General features: G+C 42.0%; 1 protein-coding gene across 1 annotated transcript; it reads left to right on the forward strand.

Moving 5' to 3' along the window:
* Positions 1-1,151: 1,151 nt before the first annotated feature.
* On the forward strand, positions 1,152-17,907 carry papss1 (3'-phosphoadenosine 5'-phosphosulfate synthase 1). Its single transcript, XM_061092751.1, has 12 exons — positions 1,152-1,396; positions 3,327-3,441; positions 3,528-3,763; positions 4,234-4,372; positions 5,277-5,395; positions 5,710-5,823; positions 5,989-6,100; positions 8,840-9,045; positions 11,522-11,657; positions 12,019-12,287; positions 13,441-13,670; positions 16,744-17,907. The coding sequence occupies exons 1-12, from the start codon at positions 1,337-1,339 to the stop codon at positions 16,880-16,882; spliced, it is 1,875 nt and encodes a 624-aa protein (XP_060948734.1). The 5' UTR covers positions 1,152-1,336; the 3' UTR covers positions 16,883-17,907.
* Positions 17,908-18,017: the final 110 nt, after the last annotated feature.

Here is an 18,017-nt window from a genome sequence, read left to right on the forward strand (position 1 = left end):
ACAGTACTAACACCTGTAGTAAACATGTATATAACCAGCACATAGAGAGAGGATGAGAGTCTCTACATGTACATACACATGTTGCACAGTTAATAGCATCCTACCTGCGTGGCTCGAGCCTCCTGGTGCCTCTTCCTGTAGTTACAGCTGCTTGAATCCCTGATGCTGCGCCCTGCTCGCTGATCAGCTGCTGCTCTGCTCAGGCTGGACTGATACACACGACACTGCTGCTGGCTTTTGAGGAAGGGCTCCTCCTCCTCCTCCCTCTCCTCCCTCTCCTCCTCCTCCTCCTCCTCCCGAAGCCTCACACAGATTCATCCATCCTCTGCATCCAGCCTCCTCCTGCCTCACATCCCCCTTTAATTGAGAATCTGGCCTGTAATCAGCAGCAGTATCACCCTGTAACTGAGGTGCACTGCAAGAAACCAGTGAGGTGGAGCAGCACTGGGTTTTATTATTAGTGGGTAATTCTGCGTTTGTCATGTTGACACAGAGTATTGTATTTTTTACCTCCGCCATAGAGGTTCTGCGATTTTTTTTGCTTCCTTTTTACATGTGTAACAGCTTTTGTAAATGATACCTTTGGCCAAAGAGGTTGTTTGGTTATTGGGGTTTCAGGGGTTTGTTTGTTAGCAGGATTACATGGAAACGACTCAACTTATTTCCAGAAAATTCCGTGGAGGGTTGGGGTATGACCCAAGAAGGAACCCAAGAAAATGGCATATTAAGGGAACTGTGTGTGCAATTTGGGGAAGGACACCAAATTTGTTAAAAGGACCTGGGCGAAGATATGCCATCTACTGGGTGCCCTTCTAGAATTATATTAATTTTTTTGTCCCAAGTAAAGAATACTTAAAAATGCTGTTCATATGTTTCTTTGCATTTAGTCTTTTGCATTATTTTAACTTATTTCAAATATTTGTACCCATGTCAGTTATAATAGCAATAATAACAATTTGGCAAATCCCTGCAAATCCAGATCATACTCAATGCAAATAAAACAGAAAACAGAAAACAATAAACCGAACTGACACCAGATCAGCACAAGTGACCGAACCAAACACAGAGTCGTCACCGGAACCGCTCGTGTGCTTCCTGCAGAATCGCGACCCCTCGGAGGAAGCGCGTCACTACGTCGGCGGTGACGTGGCCGCTGGGAGAAGAAGCTCTTCCCGGTCGACGCGCCAGGCTCCGCCGCCCCCCGGGCTCTTCCATCCACCGGAGACACCTGAACGAACCGAACACACACGTGCACCAGCAGAACAGCGCTTTGAGCGGAGGGGGGAGTCACACACAGCGGAGCAGCTCACACAGATCCGCTACTTGCCGCCAGAACATGGACATGTCCGGGAACAGCAACAAGAAGCAGAAGGTGAACAACGCCTCGGAGAGCTTGGTGAGTTCCGGGTCTTTTCCACCGGGGTGAACCGGTTCAAACTCACCGGTTCACCCCGCCTGTCCTCCCGCCGTGAGCCGGCTCCGAGCTAACGGACCCACCGGGAAACACCGGGCTAAGCTAACTGTTAGCACGTAACACAGTGAAGCTAGCTGAGCGATGCTAACAGTCCAGTGGCTTCGTGTACAGGCATCTACAGTCTCAATACAGCTGTAATAACACCCCCCCCCCCCAGTCACATCTTATAGGCTTTAACTGGTTTACTGTCTTTACTATTACTCTGGTGTAATCTTTTAATCAAGCAAACCATGTTTGTTTAAGCATCTTTCATTCAGATTAGTGCAGTTCAAAGTGCTTAACAAGTGTCTGGACAAAACATCAAATAAACAGGCCGACAACGAGATAGCTTTTAAAAGCTACAATAATTACAACGATTTAAAAGTGTAATACAAGTTAATAACTTGGATAAAAACACACAATAATAATATGGATGAGCAGGTTTAATTCAATTCTACTTTTCTTTCATGACAGTTTACATGATAAGACTCGTAACAAATGTCTATTATCTAGTTATTGTCTTTCATTGCTATTTATTTTACCCCCTTAATCTTTAGCCTCATGTCTTTCACTGAAACTTATATTGGTTGTTGTTTGTGTTATCGTGAACAAGGGAGGCTGCACATGACCCCCCACCCCCCCCTTGGGATCAAAAAAGTTGTCAGAATGTGAATCTGAATATCAAACAAAACACACCTTATTTCAAAGCCCTTTACACAGTAAAGGAGGGGCCTTACAGGATTATCGAGAAACTTAATCGTGACCTCAACGAACAAACACGACTTTTTAATATGAGGAAACCTCCACAACCAGACTCAATGGAGGTGGTGATAAAGATCAGAGAGGTGTGTGGAAAAGATATGAGGGACCAGGAACAGTTGTGTAACCGTCAAGTTTAAGTTCTGTCTGATCAGTTGTTGTAATGGAAATAATATGATTTTTGTAGATCTGATGACGTTATCAAGGATACCTGAACTATTTGATACTACTACTACTAATAATAACAACATAGACGCAATAAAATCTTGTGCCGGGCTGGTGGGAGATCATGAAGTGCCTTAAAAAACAAGTAAAAGACTCTTGAAATTAACATGATCACTGACAGGCAGCCGATGTGAGGACTTAATTACAGGAGTGATGTGGTCTCTTGTCCACGTCCTGGTCATAAATCAGCCGGCAGAGTTCCGAAACAGCTGTTGCTGGTTTCACTAGATTATTGGGTCAACCAGATAGTGCAGGCTTTACAGTAGTCAGTAGTTTTTTGCTTGGATTGTTTTATATGCATCATTACACTGCAGTTTCTATTCCCTTTAGCCTGGTAACCTATTGCCTTTAACACCTAATTCGTATTCAAGTGATGATTTGATATACTCCAAACAAATGCTCAAACATATGAAGCTGAGGCAACAAATCAAGTCCACCCAACTAGTCAATGTTTTGGATAATATCTATAATTTTAATAGGATAAAACACCACCAGTGTCAAATATTACTGTTAAAGCCTGTACTCATATTGGACAAATAACCAGAGCATGTAAAGGGCTCTGAATTACTGTTAAGTGGATAAAACAAATAACTTGAGTACTCAGCTTTAGTTGTGGTAAGTTATAATAGGCATGTTTCACTCTTCTCTGACATTCAGCATTTAGTTGAGAGACTTGATTTTTGCAACTATCCATGTAAGCTGTCTTATAATAAAATAAAAAAGTATTTCTATGCTAAATTCCCAGAAACAAATGTCACAGATTCTTTCTAAAATTATAGTGTTCAATCCATCCATGACAACCTCCGATCCTTCCATTTAGAGTTTTTAATATATGTCTGTTTTGCGTTGTCTGCCTGCTGAGTTGACAGTTAATCTTTTTCCTTTTCAGGGAATGCAACGTGCAACTAATGTCACCTATCAAGCTCATCACGTGAGCCGGAACAAGCGCGGGCAGGTTGTGGGAACAAGAGGAGGGTTCAGAGGATGCACGGTTTGGTTGACTGGTAGGTTGATTTTAACAAGTGTCCTTAAAAAACACCTATTAGGTAATTTTATGGTTCCACAATCCGGTTTTTCTCTCCATATACAGGTTTGTCTGGTGCCGGAAAGACCACAGTGAGCATGGCTCTGGAGGAGTACCTGGTGTGTCACGGCATTCCCTGCTACAGCCTTGACGGGGACAACATCCGTCAAGGGCTGAACAAGAACCTTGGTTTCAGCCCAGAGGACCGGGAAGAGAACATTCGACGCATTGCTGAGGTGGCCCGGCTTTTTGCTGATGCTGGGCTGGTCTGCATCGCCAGCTTCATCTCTCCCTACAACAGGGTGAGTGAGTCGCCAATAAAAACATCAGCGATTAAGTGAGAGAAGTAGATGATGATAATGACTAATGTGGCCGGGCCTCACTGATACTGAATTAATCTTATCTCTCCTGGCCATTACACAGTCTTTTTTAAACTATATTTAGTCTGACCCTCTGTGAACAGTTTTGTTTTAGGCTGGGAACACTATTTGTGGAACACTTTGTCGATCTTGGGCTGTTATTGATGAGATTACTGATCATGTCATAATTTCTCTCTGAAAGCCAATTCTGAGCTGTGTTTGCTGCAGTACGACCTAATTTAATGTACACAACAGTGAAGGTATCATCTTATAGGAGAAGACACTTTTTCTGTGAAACTAAACCTGATCAACCTATCTTATTTAACATACAAAACATACTGTCTTCCACTAACCTCTCTTAGGCTGAAATCCTCTGTGTATGACATTGAATTTTATGTTTATTGTCTGTTCAGGATCGCGTCAATGCGAGGAAGATCCATGAGGCTGCAGGGCTGCCTTTCTTTGAGGCGTTTGTGGACGCTCCACTGGACGTATGTGAGCAGAGGGACGTGAAGGGACTGTACAAGAGGGCTAGAGCGGGCGAAATAAGAGGTGGAGTATAGTCCGATAGTCTTTATGTGAAGTGCAGCAGTAGAGCCAAGACTGGGGTTCATACTTGGGTCGTCTGTCACATAGAACTTTGAGACTATAAGGAACAGCTCAAAATCTTATTTTGTTGTGAAATGTGTCACGAAGGCAGAAAAGAGGAAACTCAAACAATGATTGTGACATTAAAACTGATGCATCACTCACTGTTAGAGGTGTTAAAAGTGCTTCTTACCACACTGTGCTGTAACACATTGTCTTTTATTTAGCCGAATTTTGTGTCATTTGGTTTGAGCAGAATGGCCTTTGTCAAATATTCCTTTTGGACTTAGATAAATAACACACTGTTTGTTAATGAGAAGAAATTGAGGGTTGACCTGCTCTCTGAAGTTTCTCTTGCTTACGACCGCCTTCGATTAGAGGTTCTAAATCTTTTCACACATATATACATGTCATGACAAACAGTTGACCCTATGTAAGGATGGGCTCTGTAAGGTCCATGACCATATGAAACACTAGGTGGCGTTATGAGCTGTGTTCAGTTCATAAATGTAGGGTTTTTTAAATAAATGTGATATTAAAATCAACATTAATGTCTTTCATCAAATAACAGTCATATAATTGAATTTTCCATATCACTTTAAATCCAAAAGAATTTCAGATTTATTTTAACAATTCAATCAACTTCCACGGTAGTCATTCCAGACTCTAGAATGTTGTTTAACATTCAATAGAACAAATATTTGGTCTACAAGTGCTGTTGTCTAAGTATTTTTGATAAATAATATACAAACAACTTTACTATAAACAATAAATAAATGGTAGATAGACTTTTCATGTCGTTTAAGAGTTGAACATTTTAGAAAGTGGAACTCACACTGTGCATTGTTTCCTGTCTCTGTTTCATCAGGTTTCACTGGAATTGACTCAGAGTATGAGAAACCAGAGGCTCCAGAGCTGGTGCTGAAGACCGACTCCTGCAGTGTGAACGAGTGCATACAACAGCTGATTGACCTGCTTCAGGAGAAGGTGAGGCCTCTCTCTGTTCTGCTTAGACAGGTTTAAAAAATATGTTCAGAATCAGCTGTTGTGGATTTAATGTTGGCTATGACCCCTTTAGAGTACATTTTACCTGATACACGCACTGTGCTGTAATCCCTTCATTTGCCACAAAGGAGCAGCAAAGCCTCATAATTGTGTGGATGTTGATGTCACTGTTTCTACCATGTTATCACATTATCAATATTTCGTAATGAAACAGAAAAACTCCCACCAACACTTACTGCACAAGGTGTTTTCTAATGAAACAGAATAATGAATTTCACATTCTTTTGACTCTGCAGGACATAGTTCCTGTCGATGCATCTTATGAAGTGAAGGAGCTTTATGTTCAGGAGAACAAACTGGACCTGGCTAAGGCTGATGCAGAGACTCTGCCTGCTGTGCAGATCACCAAGGTGCTTTTAAATTGTTACTATTATTTTGATTAATCTTTTAAGTAAAAATGAGTTAAAGGCAATTATAATTTTTATGTTTTTTTAAAATAAATGTAAAATGCATATACAGCATGTTAAGTTAAACCTCCATATATGACATACTGTATGTGACTGTACAATCCACAGCTGGACATGCAGTGGGTGCAGGTGCTGGCTGAAGGCTGGGCCACTCCTCTGAATGGTTTTATGAGGGAGAGAGAATTCTTACAGTGTCTCCATTTTGACTGTCTGCTGGATGGTAAGACGTCATTTATGTTTATTTTTAGGAAAGAAAATATTAACACTTACTTCAGAAGACACAGGGGGCTTTCTATTGGAACATGAATGCCAAGACTCTTTCAGGGCAATAGATCAATGCAAATATTGTTAATCGCATTCTAGTACAACTATCATTCTTTTGTCTACTAAATATAGCAGACATAAAGCATCCTGTCCTTAGCTTACCTATCAGACAGAGGGTTCATTCTTAGGTGTCTCCAATTTGCCATATCCTGGAATGTTTCAATTTGTCAGCTGTAGCTCGGTAGAGCGGGTCGTTCACTAAGCAGAGGGTCGTTGGTCCAAATCCCCGGCTCCTCCTGTCTGCATGCTGACAAGATACTAAGCCCATATTGACCCTGACGTGTGTGAATTGGTAAATGTGGCTTGTAAGGATCAATAAGAGGTGAAAAGGGCTAAATAAATGACAATAGTCCATCTCAGTTTAGAACTCAGTTTAGGTGGCCGTATGACCCATTCATATAATAAGAAATAGTGATGTTTATGCTCTATTATTCTTTTTGCCTCAAAACCAGTCTTTATGGCAATATTTTTTATTGTTAGTGTTCTTCCACACGACACGCGGATGCACGAAGGAAGTTTGCATGACAGCAACGCAAACAAATATAGAGGAGAGTAAATGTGTCACAGAGCGGGTTAATTCCAAACACGGACTCCGACTAGCAAACATAGATGAGGAGCTCTCACCAAATAGAGGGGTCACTTCTGTCGCGTGGATGTGGTTTGGTTATGAAGAGTTTGACATAGACCAGAAAACCCAACTTTTTCAAATTATACTTCAGACCTGTTGCCACAACAGACTCAAACAACACTAACTTCCTTTACCACCCATGCAAGAATCGGGTCAAACAGTACAGAATAGAATCTGCAGACGAGTAACACAAAAGCACGATTGAGTGCACAAAATAAACCCCAGACTTTATGCAAAAGGCTTCTGCCAGAAGAAAATCGCAAAGATGGAGGAAATTAACAGCTGAACAAAGACATTTTCCATAGAGAAAAAGTATAAATATTGATAGGTATCATAGTTCCATCAGGATGGAAGGTTTTAGTCATAAAGCACAGCCCTAATCTGGATTGAAGTTGTGTGTCGTGTTGATGAAGGAGTGGTTCTGTTTGCACCGAGGCATCAACAATGCCTCCTCTTTTTTTGGCACTTTCTAGTAAACAAATTCATCAGTTATAGAGTCTCCCGTTGTAATGTAAAATTCCTAGAGAAAGTTTATTGACTTTATAACCCACAAGACCACACAGATCTCACTTTTGTGTTTTGGTGCCAAATATTTAGTTACAGACGCATAGTAAAATGAAAAATCTAGAAAAAATAAATGGGAAGGACAGGAATACAACCTCTGTCCTCAGTGAAGGATAAAAAAAAACCATCAAATTCTTACAACTTGGCATGAAATCATATTTGATTTAGGTTTGTTTCCCCAGAAATATTCATATCACATAAACGGAACTTGCTGCACTGAGGCAGAAATATATAGTGTTTCTGTTTGTCCTGGATGAGAAGGACGCAGAGGAAGAGGCCTCTGTATTGATTGACACCAGACGCCACCATTTGTCCATTTTCACTTCCTTTCAGAGATCCGACGGTGAAAGAATGATATCATGGTGAAAGGATTGATTGCCCACACTATAACACTAAACCTGGTTGGGAAGCAGAAAACGGCATGTTTGACTAATCAAATAGTCTGCAAAAATAAACACAACCAAAGTCAAGCTTATGTCTCCTTCGCTCGGACATTTGGCATTCGCGTCTGTGTGTATGTGTGCGTCTGTGTGTCTCTGCGTGTTATTAAAACCAGCTGTAAACTCATCGTGACAGAGGGGACCAGGAGAGGGTCCAGGGTGGAGGTGGGCGTAGCGAGGGCAGTCATAGTCCTCCCCTGTCTTCACATTACTCGGTCTGATGTGATGTGAAAAGCGTGTCGCTCCCAAAGTTCTCATCAACCTGGATGACAAAATGAACCGGCCACCAGAGCACTCACCATACAGAGAAGTCAGAAAATGAGAGAGGGTCAAGCTGTAGCTCAGCTGAAGAGAAGACTTTTCTCCTCGAGCTTCTTAAATTGCAGCCTTGACGACTCACTGTAGCCTGTGGTTTAGCTGTATATTCCAGATATAGCCTTAAGGGCAGCAGCATAGGGACTTTACTAGAATGTCTGAGCTGTTTGGTTGCATATACTGAACCGTTGAGCGTTTTCTGTTGCTCTTTGTTGAATGTCTGTTCTCAGAATCTCAGAGCCTTGCAACAGGGTCCCTCTACGTGGTGGTTCTTGGATCATTATCTGATCTCATGGAGTTTTCTTCTAAGCGCTTGTAAAGTTGTGTTTCTCATTAAAACACATTGTTTACACTATTTGGGTCTAAAAGAAGGCATTTTCATGTTGTGCATTGTTACATCCCTCACAGAGTTGATGTTGTCACCCCTGGTAGTTTGTCTGTTTGCTGGTTTAGATATATTAGATAGTTCAGATAGTTAAGAATATTTAGATAACTAAGCTCACCACATAATGAGCGTCACACCTTCATGTTTCAGAAGTGAATTGACAGAAAATGTGATAGCAGTTGATTGTTGAAGTACTTTTCAAGCAACACCTTAAATGTGCAGGTTTGCTGCTTGTCTTTTCCAATATGTGATAAGAAACTGAATATCTTATGTCCTCCTAAAATGTTTCCTTCCTGGTCCCAGGTGGCGTCATCAACCTCTCCGTGCCCGTGGTGCTGCCAGTGGCTACCGCAGATAAAGAGCGTCTGGATGGCGTGACGGCCGTGGCCCTGGTCTATGGAGGCAGGCGAGTTGCCATCCTTCGCAACCCCGAGTTTTATGAACACCGCAAAGAAGAGCGCTGTGCTCGACAGTGGGGCACCACTTGCAAGGACCACCCCTACATCAAGGTAAATTGACGTGACATAGTCAGGGTTAGTTTTGCTCTATGAAAGCTGAATTTACAGCACCGGTAAATATGTTGGAAATGATATAGAAAATCCCTAAAAGAAAGCACTGACCAGCATCTGCAGAGTTCCAGACGGCATTCTGTTTGATAAACACTGTGCATGTGAAAGAAACCTGCTTCCCTGGATTGTGCATTGATGGAACACAGATCGGAACTGTCTTTTTCCCAGTGCTTATGGAAAGACTGACTAGGTGGAGCCTTTCTCACAGGCTGTCTGGACGCCCAGTGTAATCACTTGATCTTTTTGGTCCACCCTCATTTTGCAGGTGTTATATTTGGATGCTGCGTCTCTCGCTCAGCCTCCACCTAATGCGTTTGTGATTGTGCTGCTCAGCTGAACAGGCTGAGGAACCCCTGCCAGCTTCTACCTTTCCACTCTCCCAACCCTTCTTTAAATATACACACAGGGAGTGTTTCCATCTGTCTCTTGTCGAATGCTGTGGTGCTCAGGTAGACTCTTGCAAGATGACGTCGGGGAACAGTCCTGCAGACCCTGTAGAAAGTTGCATTGGCTTGTAGCTGGAAAAGAATAGAACAGTCTGGTGTTCGTGACAGAGATGGTTGTCAGATTAAAAACTCCATCTGCGCGAACTGAAAAAGTTCTGGGTAATTCTAATCCTCATTGTTTTCAGGATTAGTCCAGTCTGTCAGCCCCCTGGTTATTTGCAAAGATACAAGCCAAAACTAACAGTAAACTCCATCTGGTGATTTCACATCCTGAGGTCAGACTTACTGAAAACATCAGTGGCTAATTTTAAAGCCCCTAAAAAAGGCTGGATTGAAAGCTGTCTCAATATTCCAGCACAATTTGATATCATATTTAATTTGAGCTAAAAATCTAAATTTTTTCTTTCATCTTGGTTATGATACAATTTGGCTTGGTGATGTGTTTTTTAAGATAAGTTATAAGAAGTTGCCAGTTTCATAAGCTGGTACGGTGACTCCAGTGTTAACAACTTATGCCTCAGCATTGGTTTTTAACATGCCAAGTACTCCACTCTAACGTGTCACAGCCGGATATGTATGTTCAGCTTTCTGCAATTAAGGTGTCACTCATTAACAGAGTGTGTGTTTGTATACCTAAGTGTATGTTTAACTCTCCAAGCCGGAGCCAGTCTGTCAACACACCTCCGTGCTGCTAGCTACAACTTTTTCTTTCTTTTTCCCCCCATCCCGTCTTTTTCCAGTCAGAAACGACCTGCTCCATATTACATGTAGTTAATCCACGTTTTCCTGTTTGCCTGTCTGTCAGTCAGACAGGGAGCCCCTGTCTGCGGAAACTATGGTGTAGTGGCTGTTTATTTGGCTTTGGCCCTTTCCAAGTAAAGCTACAGGGCACTTTAAACAGTTAAACAGAGCACATGTGTACGTGTAAGGCCTGCTCTCTTGGATTTATCTACGCAGACATTATATTTTCCATTCACTCCTGTTGGGGAAAAAAATGAATTGCAACCCATCAATGCTGTGGATTTCTCCTAAAGAAAAAGGCTGTTAAGCATTTTTACACGACTACCGTCTCCGGCCAGCAGCCGAGAGTTTGGATTCATTGAAGTGTGGAAAACAAATCACAACATAATCCTGCAAACTTGTCACAGTGGAGCCAAGTCGTCATTGACCACATCACTGCTGAATGCTTTCTTATGTTTTTGATCAGTTTGCCAGATCAAACTGAAAACAATATGTTTGTGAAGTAAGGATATCAAAGAGTTTTTTAAATATTCTTTTCAAAACATGATTAATTATATGTCAATGAAATGAGTGATATAAATGGATTTTTTTTTTTCTTTTCATCAACTTCCAAATCTGCTATTTGCAGTGCCTACACACTTCAGGTTTCATTTATGGCCGTTGTTTTTGGTTCTCACCGTCTCCGTGCTACAGCAGTGCTTACTTTATTGCTGGGCCTGTGGAGAATTGTCACTTTGTATAACATTAACATCCCACAGGCCCGTGTGCTCAGTTACTCTAGCTACAGTCCTATAAATGCCACAGGAGGAAGGCGAGAGATGCAGCCTGAAACAATAGCTGCCTCTGCCTGGGTCCTGAGCACTTTGGTGACATTGTTGGATTAAATCTTGTGAGGAGGGAAAAACATTCTCTTCCGTGTGGTCATGAGCTCATCACCAGGTTTTATTGTGGAACACAATCTGCCTTGTCCCTGCTCTGTTATTGAAATCAAGGTAGTAGATGTGGTCAAATGCAGAAGAGGGTGCAGTTCTTTTGGCTGTTTTAAATGTCCCATCAGGGATTTGATTTATGCTGTCCCCTGTTGCAACTGGGTAATAACTCAGGACTTTTATTAGAATTCATGCTGGTCTGCGTCCAGCACAGTGAAGTTTTAATGGACCACAGTGTCTTAGGTCTGGATTATGTTTGAGTCGCGTTCACTGCCATGATCGCTGTGGCTCCTGTTTCAGATGGTGATGGAGAGCGGGGACTGGCTGGTCGGCGGAGACCTGCAGGTTCTGGACAAGATCTACTGGAACGACGGACTGGACAAATACCGACTGACACCCACTGAGCTCAAACAGAAGTTTAAAGAAATGAATGCAGGTACAGACCAAGTTGTATTGGTCGTGTTTGATTGTTGTCAGAACTGAACAAAAACAGTGATGAGATGTTCGACTAAGGATATTTAGAGAGTATTTAAACAGTAGGAGTATTTATAAACTGAATCACCTTTTTCTTTAAAAGGAGAAGGGAACTGTGGGTAGTCCACTCTTTTGTGTGAGAGTCAGGGTGGTGAGGTCACAGTCGAGCAGAGGTCTGATGTGATTCAGATCTTCACCAATAAGAACACATGCTGTGTGTGGTTTCAGTGGCTGGGCACTTGTGGCCCTCTGTTTTTCTTGTACAGATACAGATGTTTCGTCTGAATATAACCAACCCCTTCTTCTCCTTTCTCTTTTTTCAGATGCTGTTTTTGCCTTCCAGCTCCGCAACCCGGTCCACAATGGCCACGCTCTTCTGATGCAGGACACACACAAGCGTCTCATCGAGCGAGGCTACCGCCGACCCGTGCTGCTGCTCCATCCACTGGGAGGGTGGACTAAGGATGACGATGTGCCGCTGCCTTGGCGAATGAAGCAGCATGCTGCCGTGCTGGAGGAGGGTGTCCTGAATCCAGACTCCACCATCGTTGCCATCTTTCCTTCACCCATGATGTATGCCGGGCCAACTGAGGTAAGACCATCAGCGATAATGTATTTTCAGTTGCACGTTTGTGGTTTCTTAAAAAAAGAAGAAGAAGAAAGTTACACTTTCCTCAATCTTGACAGGGAACAAGAAAATGACTGCAGCACCATGTAATAACTAAAGACTTGAAGAAGAGACTTGTCACATACTTGTCTGCACAGTTTTGACTGTGATAAATGGCAGGAAAGGGGATTTAAAATTTCCTCGGGGAGCTCTGTTTGTGTTTCCATGCCATACACAAACCTCCCTGTGTGGCTGAGCGTTGCTGTGTATCTGGGTATCTTTTAATCATTCACTTATGATAATGGGAAAACTATGGAGAAAATGATTGAGAGCAGATTGGAGGCTGGTGGATGTCAGGCAGTGAATTTATTTATGTTGTAATTCTGAACAGGAACACTAGAGAGTCTGACTGAGTCTAGTGTCATAGTTCTGACCTTGTCAACTCTTCAAAACAACATTAACCCTGGCTCTACCTGTTACTCAGACAGAAAAAACATGCTTTCTACTTCCACTTAACTTTTATTATTAGTCAGATTGTTCTATAGTGTACATCTTCCACCCTAAAATGAAATCGCATTTTGTAACCTAAACCTAATCTAAAACCCCTACATCCTGAAATATACAAACTACAGGGCAGAACATTATCCTAATGGCACTAGTGTTAGTAATTATCAAGACATAATGTGTTTGAGCTATTATTCATAATGAGAAACAGAAAGGTGATATATTGTAGCATCTACAGTCAGGTAGCCACGGCAAAGCAGGTCCCAGTTACTTTTATTGTCACAGCCGTTACTAAAAAAATATAACGTTACTCTATTAAATAAACTGCAACGAAGAGCAAGATGATCATCAAACAGAAAACATCTTGCTTGGAGACTTGCATTTCAGACTTACAGGGGCATGATTCCACAGAGCTCCACATAACAACCTAATCTGTAAACCATTAGAGGCCTGTAACACCCCTGATGGATTGTGCAAATAAGATAAGAGTGGAAGATCAGCCCAAACAAAACATACATTATGTATCCAGCTTATGCTTTTGCCAACGTGTCACAGGGCCGACATACAGAGAGGCGTATGTCTTCCAGTCAAGCTTCTCCGTGTTTCTTCAGTCTCTTTGTTTCCTCGTCCACAGGTTCAGTGGCACTGCAGATCTCGAATGGTAGCCGGGGCCAATTTCTACATCGTTGGCCGTGACCCTGCAGGGATGCCCCACCCTGACACGGGGAAGGACCTGTACGAACCCTCCCACGGGGCCAAGGTCCTCACCATGGCTCCCGGCCTCATCACCCTGGAGATCGTCCCCTTCAAGGTTGCTGCTTACAACAAGGTCAAAAGAGCGATGGATTTTTATGACCCTCAGAAGTAAGTACTTGTTCATGTTATAATTCTCAGCTCTCAGTTCTCATCTTGTTTCCCACAGTCTTCAAGTATCAGGGTAGTGGAAATCACAAATAGTTTAAGTCTTAAGCAGCAGACTTCGCTCACTCTAAATTGAATATCTTATTTCTAGATTTAATCCAGACTAATACCTCACATGTATGCCAATTAGAACCAGCAGCCTAAACAGAAATTACACTCTAAATTTATTGGGGCTGTCTTGCCTTTTTTCCCCTATAATTTCCTTTCTTCTTGCTCTGTTGTCCACAGCAAAACATCAGGCCAAGAATAACACGCTGTTTTTCTTTCTTACACAGTTAAAAGGTTTTTCGTATTAGATTTAGCTTTGATGTTGCTCAAAAAATTACAGAGATCTGCTATTAATTAAAGTTTGTATACGTACACAGCAACACAGCACATGATGACTAACAAAAATCATGCAATCTCATTCCCCCTCCGCCATCAGGTTGTGTAGTTGTAGCTGTGCAGGAATGTTCAAAGTAAATACGACCAAACTAATCACCAGACCTGCTCAGTTTTCCATGATGCATGTTTATAATGTTAAATCCAAACTGAATTGTTGATCATTCATTGTTGACATGAAGTGCTTCTGTGGAAAGAGTTAACAGTGCTTTTAACAAATGGTTGTTGTTTTAGAATAGCAGGAGGTCTTGCAGGTTTTGCAGGTCACATCAACAGGAAAATGTCCAGGACATTTGGTTGAGGGTTAACCTCTGGATGGAGCATGCAGGGTTAGGGTTAGGACATGGTGTTTTTAAATTCCACTGTGGAAAGCACACAGTGATACCAACGGCAGTCCTTATCACCACAAGCTCCTGAACCTTGTTGTCTTTCCAAGTTGTCATCTATCTGCATGGATCCTCTTTTTTTTTTATCCCCTGATATTTGTATTCTTCCATTTTCAGTGACTGCTGCGTGTTAAATAACATCATCACGCTCACTTGCTCATTCTAACATGTGATGGACACTTTACTCAGGGACTGGCAGGAAAAGCTCGAGAAAATGTCTGGAGCTAATGACCCCGGACATTTGCATTCTGACACAAAGCACCTTTCAGAAAAATGTTTGTATATCACTGCATTTCTGAAGCTTTAGACTCAAGATTCAACTAATTATAAATCAGTGGTCAAAGGTCGAAGTCGCTGTGACCTCTTTCACATGTTTTTGGCCCCGACTACAGGAGACTTATCCTAATTAATGAAAAAAGAAATCCCCAAAATGTTTAATAGGATAAAAGCTGAAGTGATGTCATCTTAAGGTCAGAGGTCAACTTCACTGTGATGAAGTGCAAACACACTTTACACCTCTTGTTAAATCCCTTCAATCTTCACCACATGTATTTTCTCCAATCTGGACCGATGTGGAACCTGCCACTTGATGCTTTGGCAGAGACGAACAACCATGAGGAGCTGATTCCAGTTTTGTACTGAATATCATTGACCCTGGGCTTTGGTGTAATTCTACGGCTAAATCTAATGCAAATGCAGGAGAATTGCTGGATTTCCACGGTCTGCAGACGTCACTCAGTTAGATTTATGGGATTCCATTCTCATGCACGCTGACAGCACTTTGCCGAATTTCAAGAGGAATATCCATGCTACGCCTAATCACCAGCAATACCTCTCAAGTCTTTCCCTAAAGTGTAATGGCTGAGGTCACAGCAAGCTGTTTCTAATTTGACACTGTATAAAAATGTTCTTGGAAGAATTTGCCTGCAGCCCTTTTACATCACGCCTTGTGAAATGTGAGGTCTTCTTCACAGATTCAAACTGTTTCAAAGCCACAAGACGTGCCCTGTGTCGTGTGATAACAATTAGAAACTGTACTTCACAGCGATGGACTTTGATTCTGCCTACATGTGAGCTCCGTGGAGTGCGAGTGTCTGTTAACAAGATGTCTCAGAAGTGTCTTGATCGTTCCTGACAGTAATTTATAGACAAAGCAAGTGAAGATGTGATGATCTTGTGCCAGCGCTCTGCTCAGCTCTGATTAGAGATGAAGACCTTCCTTGGCTGCTCACTTCAAACAAAGCTGTTCGTATCTTTGTCTGCACCAGGTGTGGTGAGAAGTTATCTTCCTCTCAGACATCAGAACGCTGAAATATGGGAAAAAAACGTCTGGACTGATGAAAGAAGGTTTTCCTTCATGCACACACACTTGGTTTAGTGGTTTGACAGCAGTGTGTGACAGGCTCTAGTACGTAAAAGCCACTTCACAGCACCTGGTCCATTGTTTCAATCTACTCAATGTTTTACAAAAGGAGAAGTCGTCGACACCAGAGGTTGTCCTGAATTCCTTATTTGTCTTTCGGAAACTGATTGTTGTTTTTAGCTCTGTCTATGAAGAGAAGTTAAACAATGTGTCTTTGAATATTGAAAATAAATGTAACGTCCAGCCTCTGCATCTGCACCCCCCCTCACCTGAATCCGGTGGAGGAGTTGTCTCTACTTCTAACCCAATTCTGTGGAGATGGAGATTCTTAGGACATGTCTGAAAATGGCTTTAATGAAGCCTTTAAAAAGTTTAAGGTGTGGTCGTGATAAAAAAAAAGATTATGCAGCAAAGTACAGTAAACACAAACATAAAAATTAATGATCTGCTCCCACACAATGAATTTAAAGAATGCTTGAATGTGTGTGTGTGTGTGGGGGGGGTCGCTAGGCGAGTCGAGCTGGCTCACTGCATCGTCACAGCATCTCTCTCGCCACAGAATGATGTGGGTGCAGAGCAGCTGCCAGAAATGGTCAGAATATGAAATGCAGAGCTTAGTCAGATAAATATTCCCATTCCCGTATTCCCGTCTGTTTTCACTGTGCGGGATGTGAGATGCTTTAAGAGCTTCGTTTCTTGGTTTGCAGAAACACTAACCGGTCGGCCGCTACGCCTCGATGCACTCGGTTCCAGAGCAGCAGGCAGTTATTGTTGGCTCCCGTGCGCTGCTCTGTCGATAAGCGTCTTATTTTTGAATTAATTGAAACATGTCTGCTACCAGAAACTAAAACATTTTCTCTTTTTTCCCTGCTTCTTTCATCTGCAGCCACCAAGACTACGACTTCATCTCAGGTACACGTATGCGGAAGATGGCTCGCGAGGGAGAGAATCCCCCAGATGGCTTCATGGCGCCGAAGGCCTGGGCCGTGTTGAAAGAGTACTACAAGTCCCTGGAGAAGGCTTAGAGGTCGAGTGTGTGAGGAAGCCACACGGGAACACGGTGGTTTCTACTGATGTTTACAACGAGCGACGTGCGGACCACTCAGCTTCTATCAAACACCACGCTCCGGCTCCTGTCTGTGACCTTTGTCTGTCAGTCAGTTGTTTTTAGTCTTAACCCTGTTTGTGTTTTTAACTGTACCGTACTTCATTTAACCAAACCGAACAAAAAAATAGACGTCTTCATAGCAGATGTTTGTGTTTCTCACTAACTTTATGACTGTATATTCTGTTGACTGGTTGCAAAAATGTTGTTTTAAAGAAGATTTTTACAGATGGAGACTTGTATTGGCCCGTGTGGAAAGCGCTGTTGATCAGTGCCGAATGAATGTTACGTATTCTGGATTCGAACCGTTACTGCACTTGCTAGAGTTTGCGTTACTCACGACTGAACCACAAATGGCTTCGTACTGTGTGTTTGTGAGTGGAAGAGGCAAGTTGCTCCAAATGTGGCGTACACGAGTATTTGATGTAAGAGTTGAGTGCCTTGGTCTTCAGAAAGTGAATTCACATGTTGTCTTGTTTGAATGAGGACACACACACACACATCCACCTGCTTTTTGTCCCACCTGTTGCTAGACTGAACATGTCAACCAGATCAAGAGATGGTCTGCAACACAGATCAGCATTAAAGATGATTTTATTGAGATACAAAAACCCTAACCTTCCCAAACTTCTTAGATAATGTCTAACATTTCTTTTTTCGTATTTATTCTCTTTACATTTAAAGTTCTGCTCTTTTTAACTGTGTTGTGCATGTAGTCTGAGCTTTGAGCTTCTCTCTCAACAGTTTTCATCTTTTGTTATGTTTTCATCATGTTTATTTTTTTTCCCTCATGAGTTTCTAATATTTTCCATGTGGTAATTCATTTTTAACAGTCCGCCAGTATAATCAGATGGTTGATGGTTACCATCGAGGGATCAGATTTGTAATCTTCCTTATCCAATAAACCATTTTTTTTAGCAGAAAAGAACAAATTGTTTTCGTTTGCTTTCCTCTCATCTTTGGTTGTGTTTATCTTTTTTGTTGTGTTTTGCTTTAGACCAAAGACTTTTTAAACATCTAACACACTCTCAAAGAATCCCATTTCATTTTTAAAG

This window comes from Limanda limanda, chromosome 2 (genome assembly GCF_963576545.1).
Source record: "Limanda limanda chromosome 2, fLimLim1.1, whole genome shotgun sequence".
NCBI lineage: Eukaryota > Metazoa > Chordata > Actinopteri > Pleuronectiformes > Pleuronectidae > Limanda > Limanda limanda.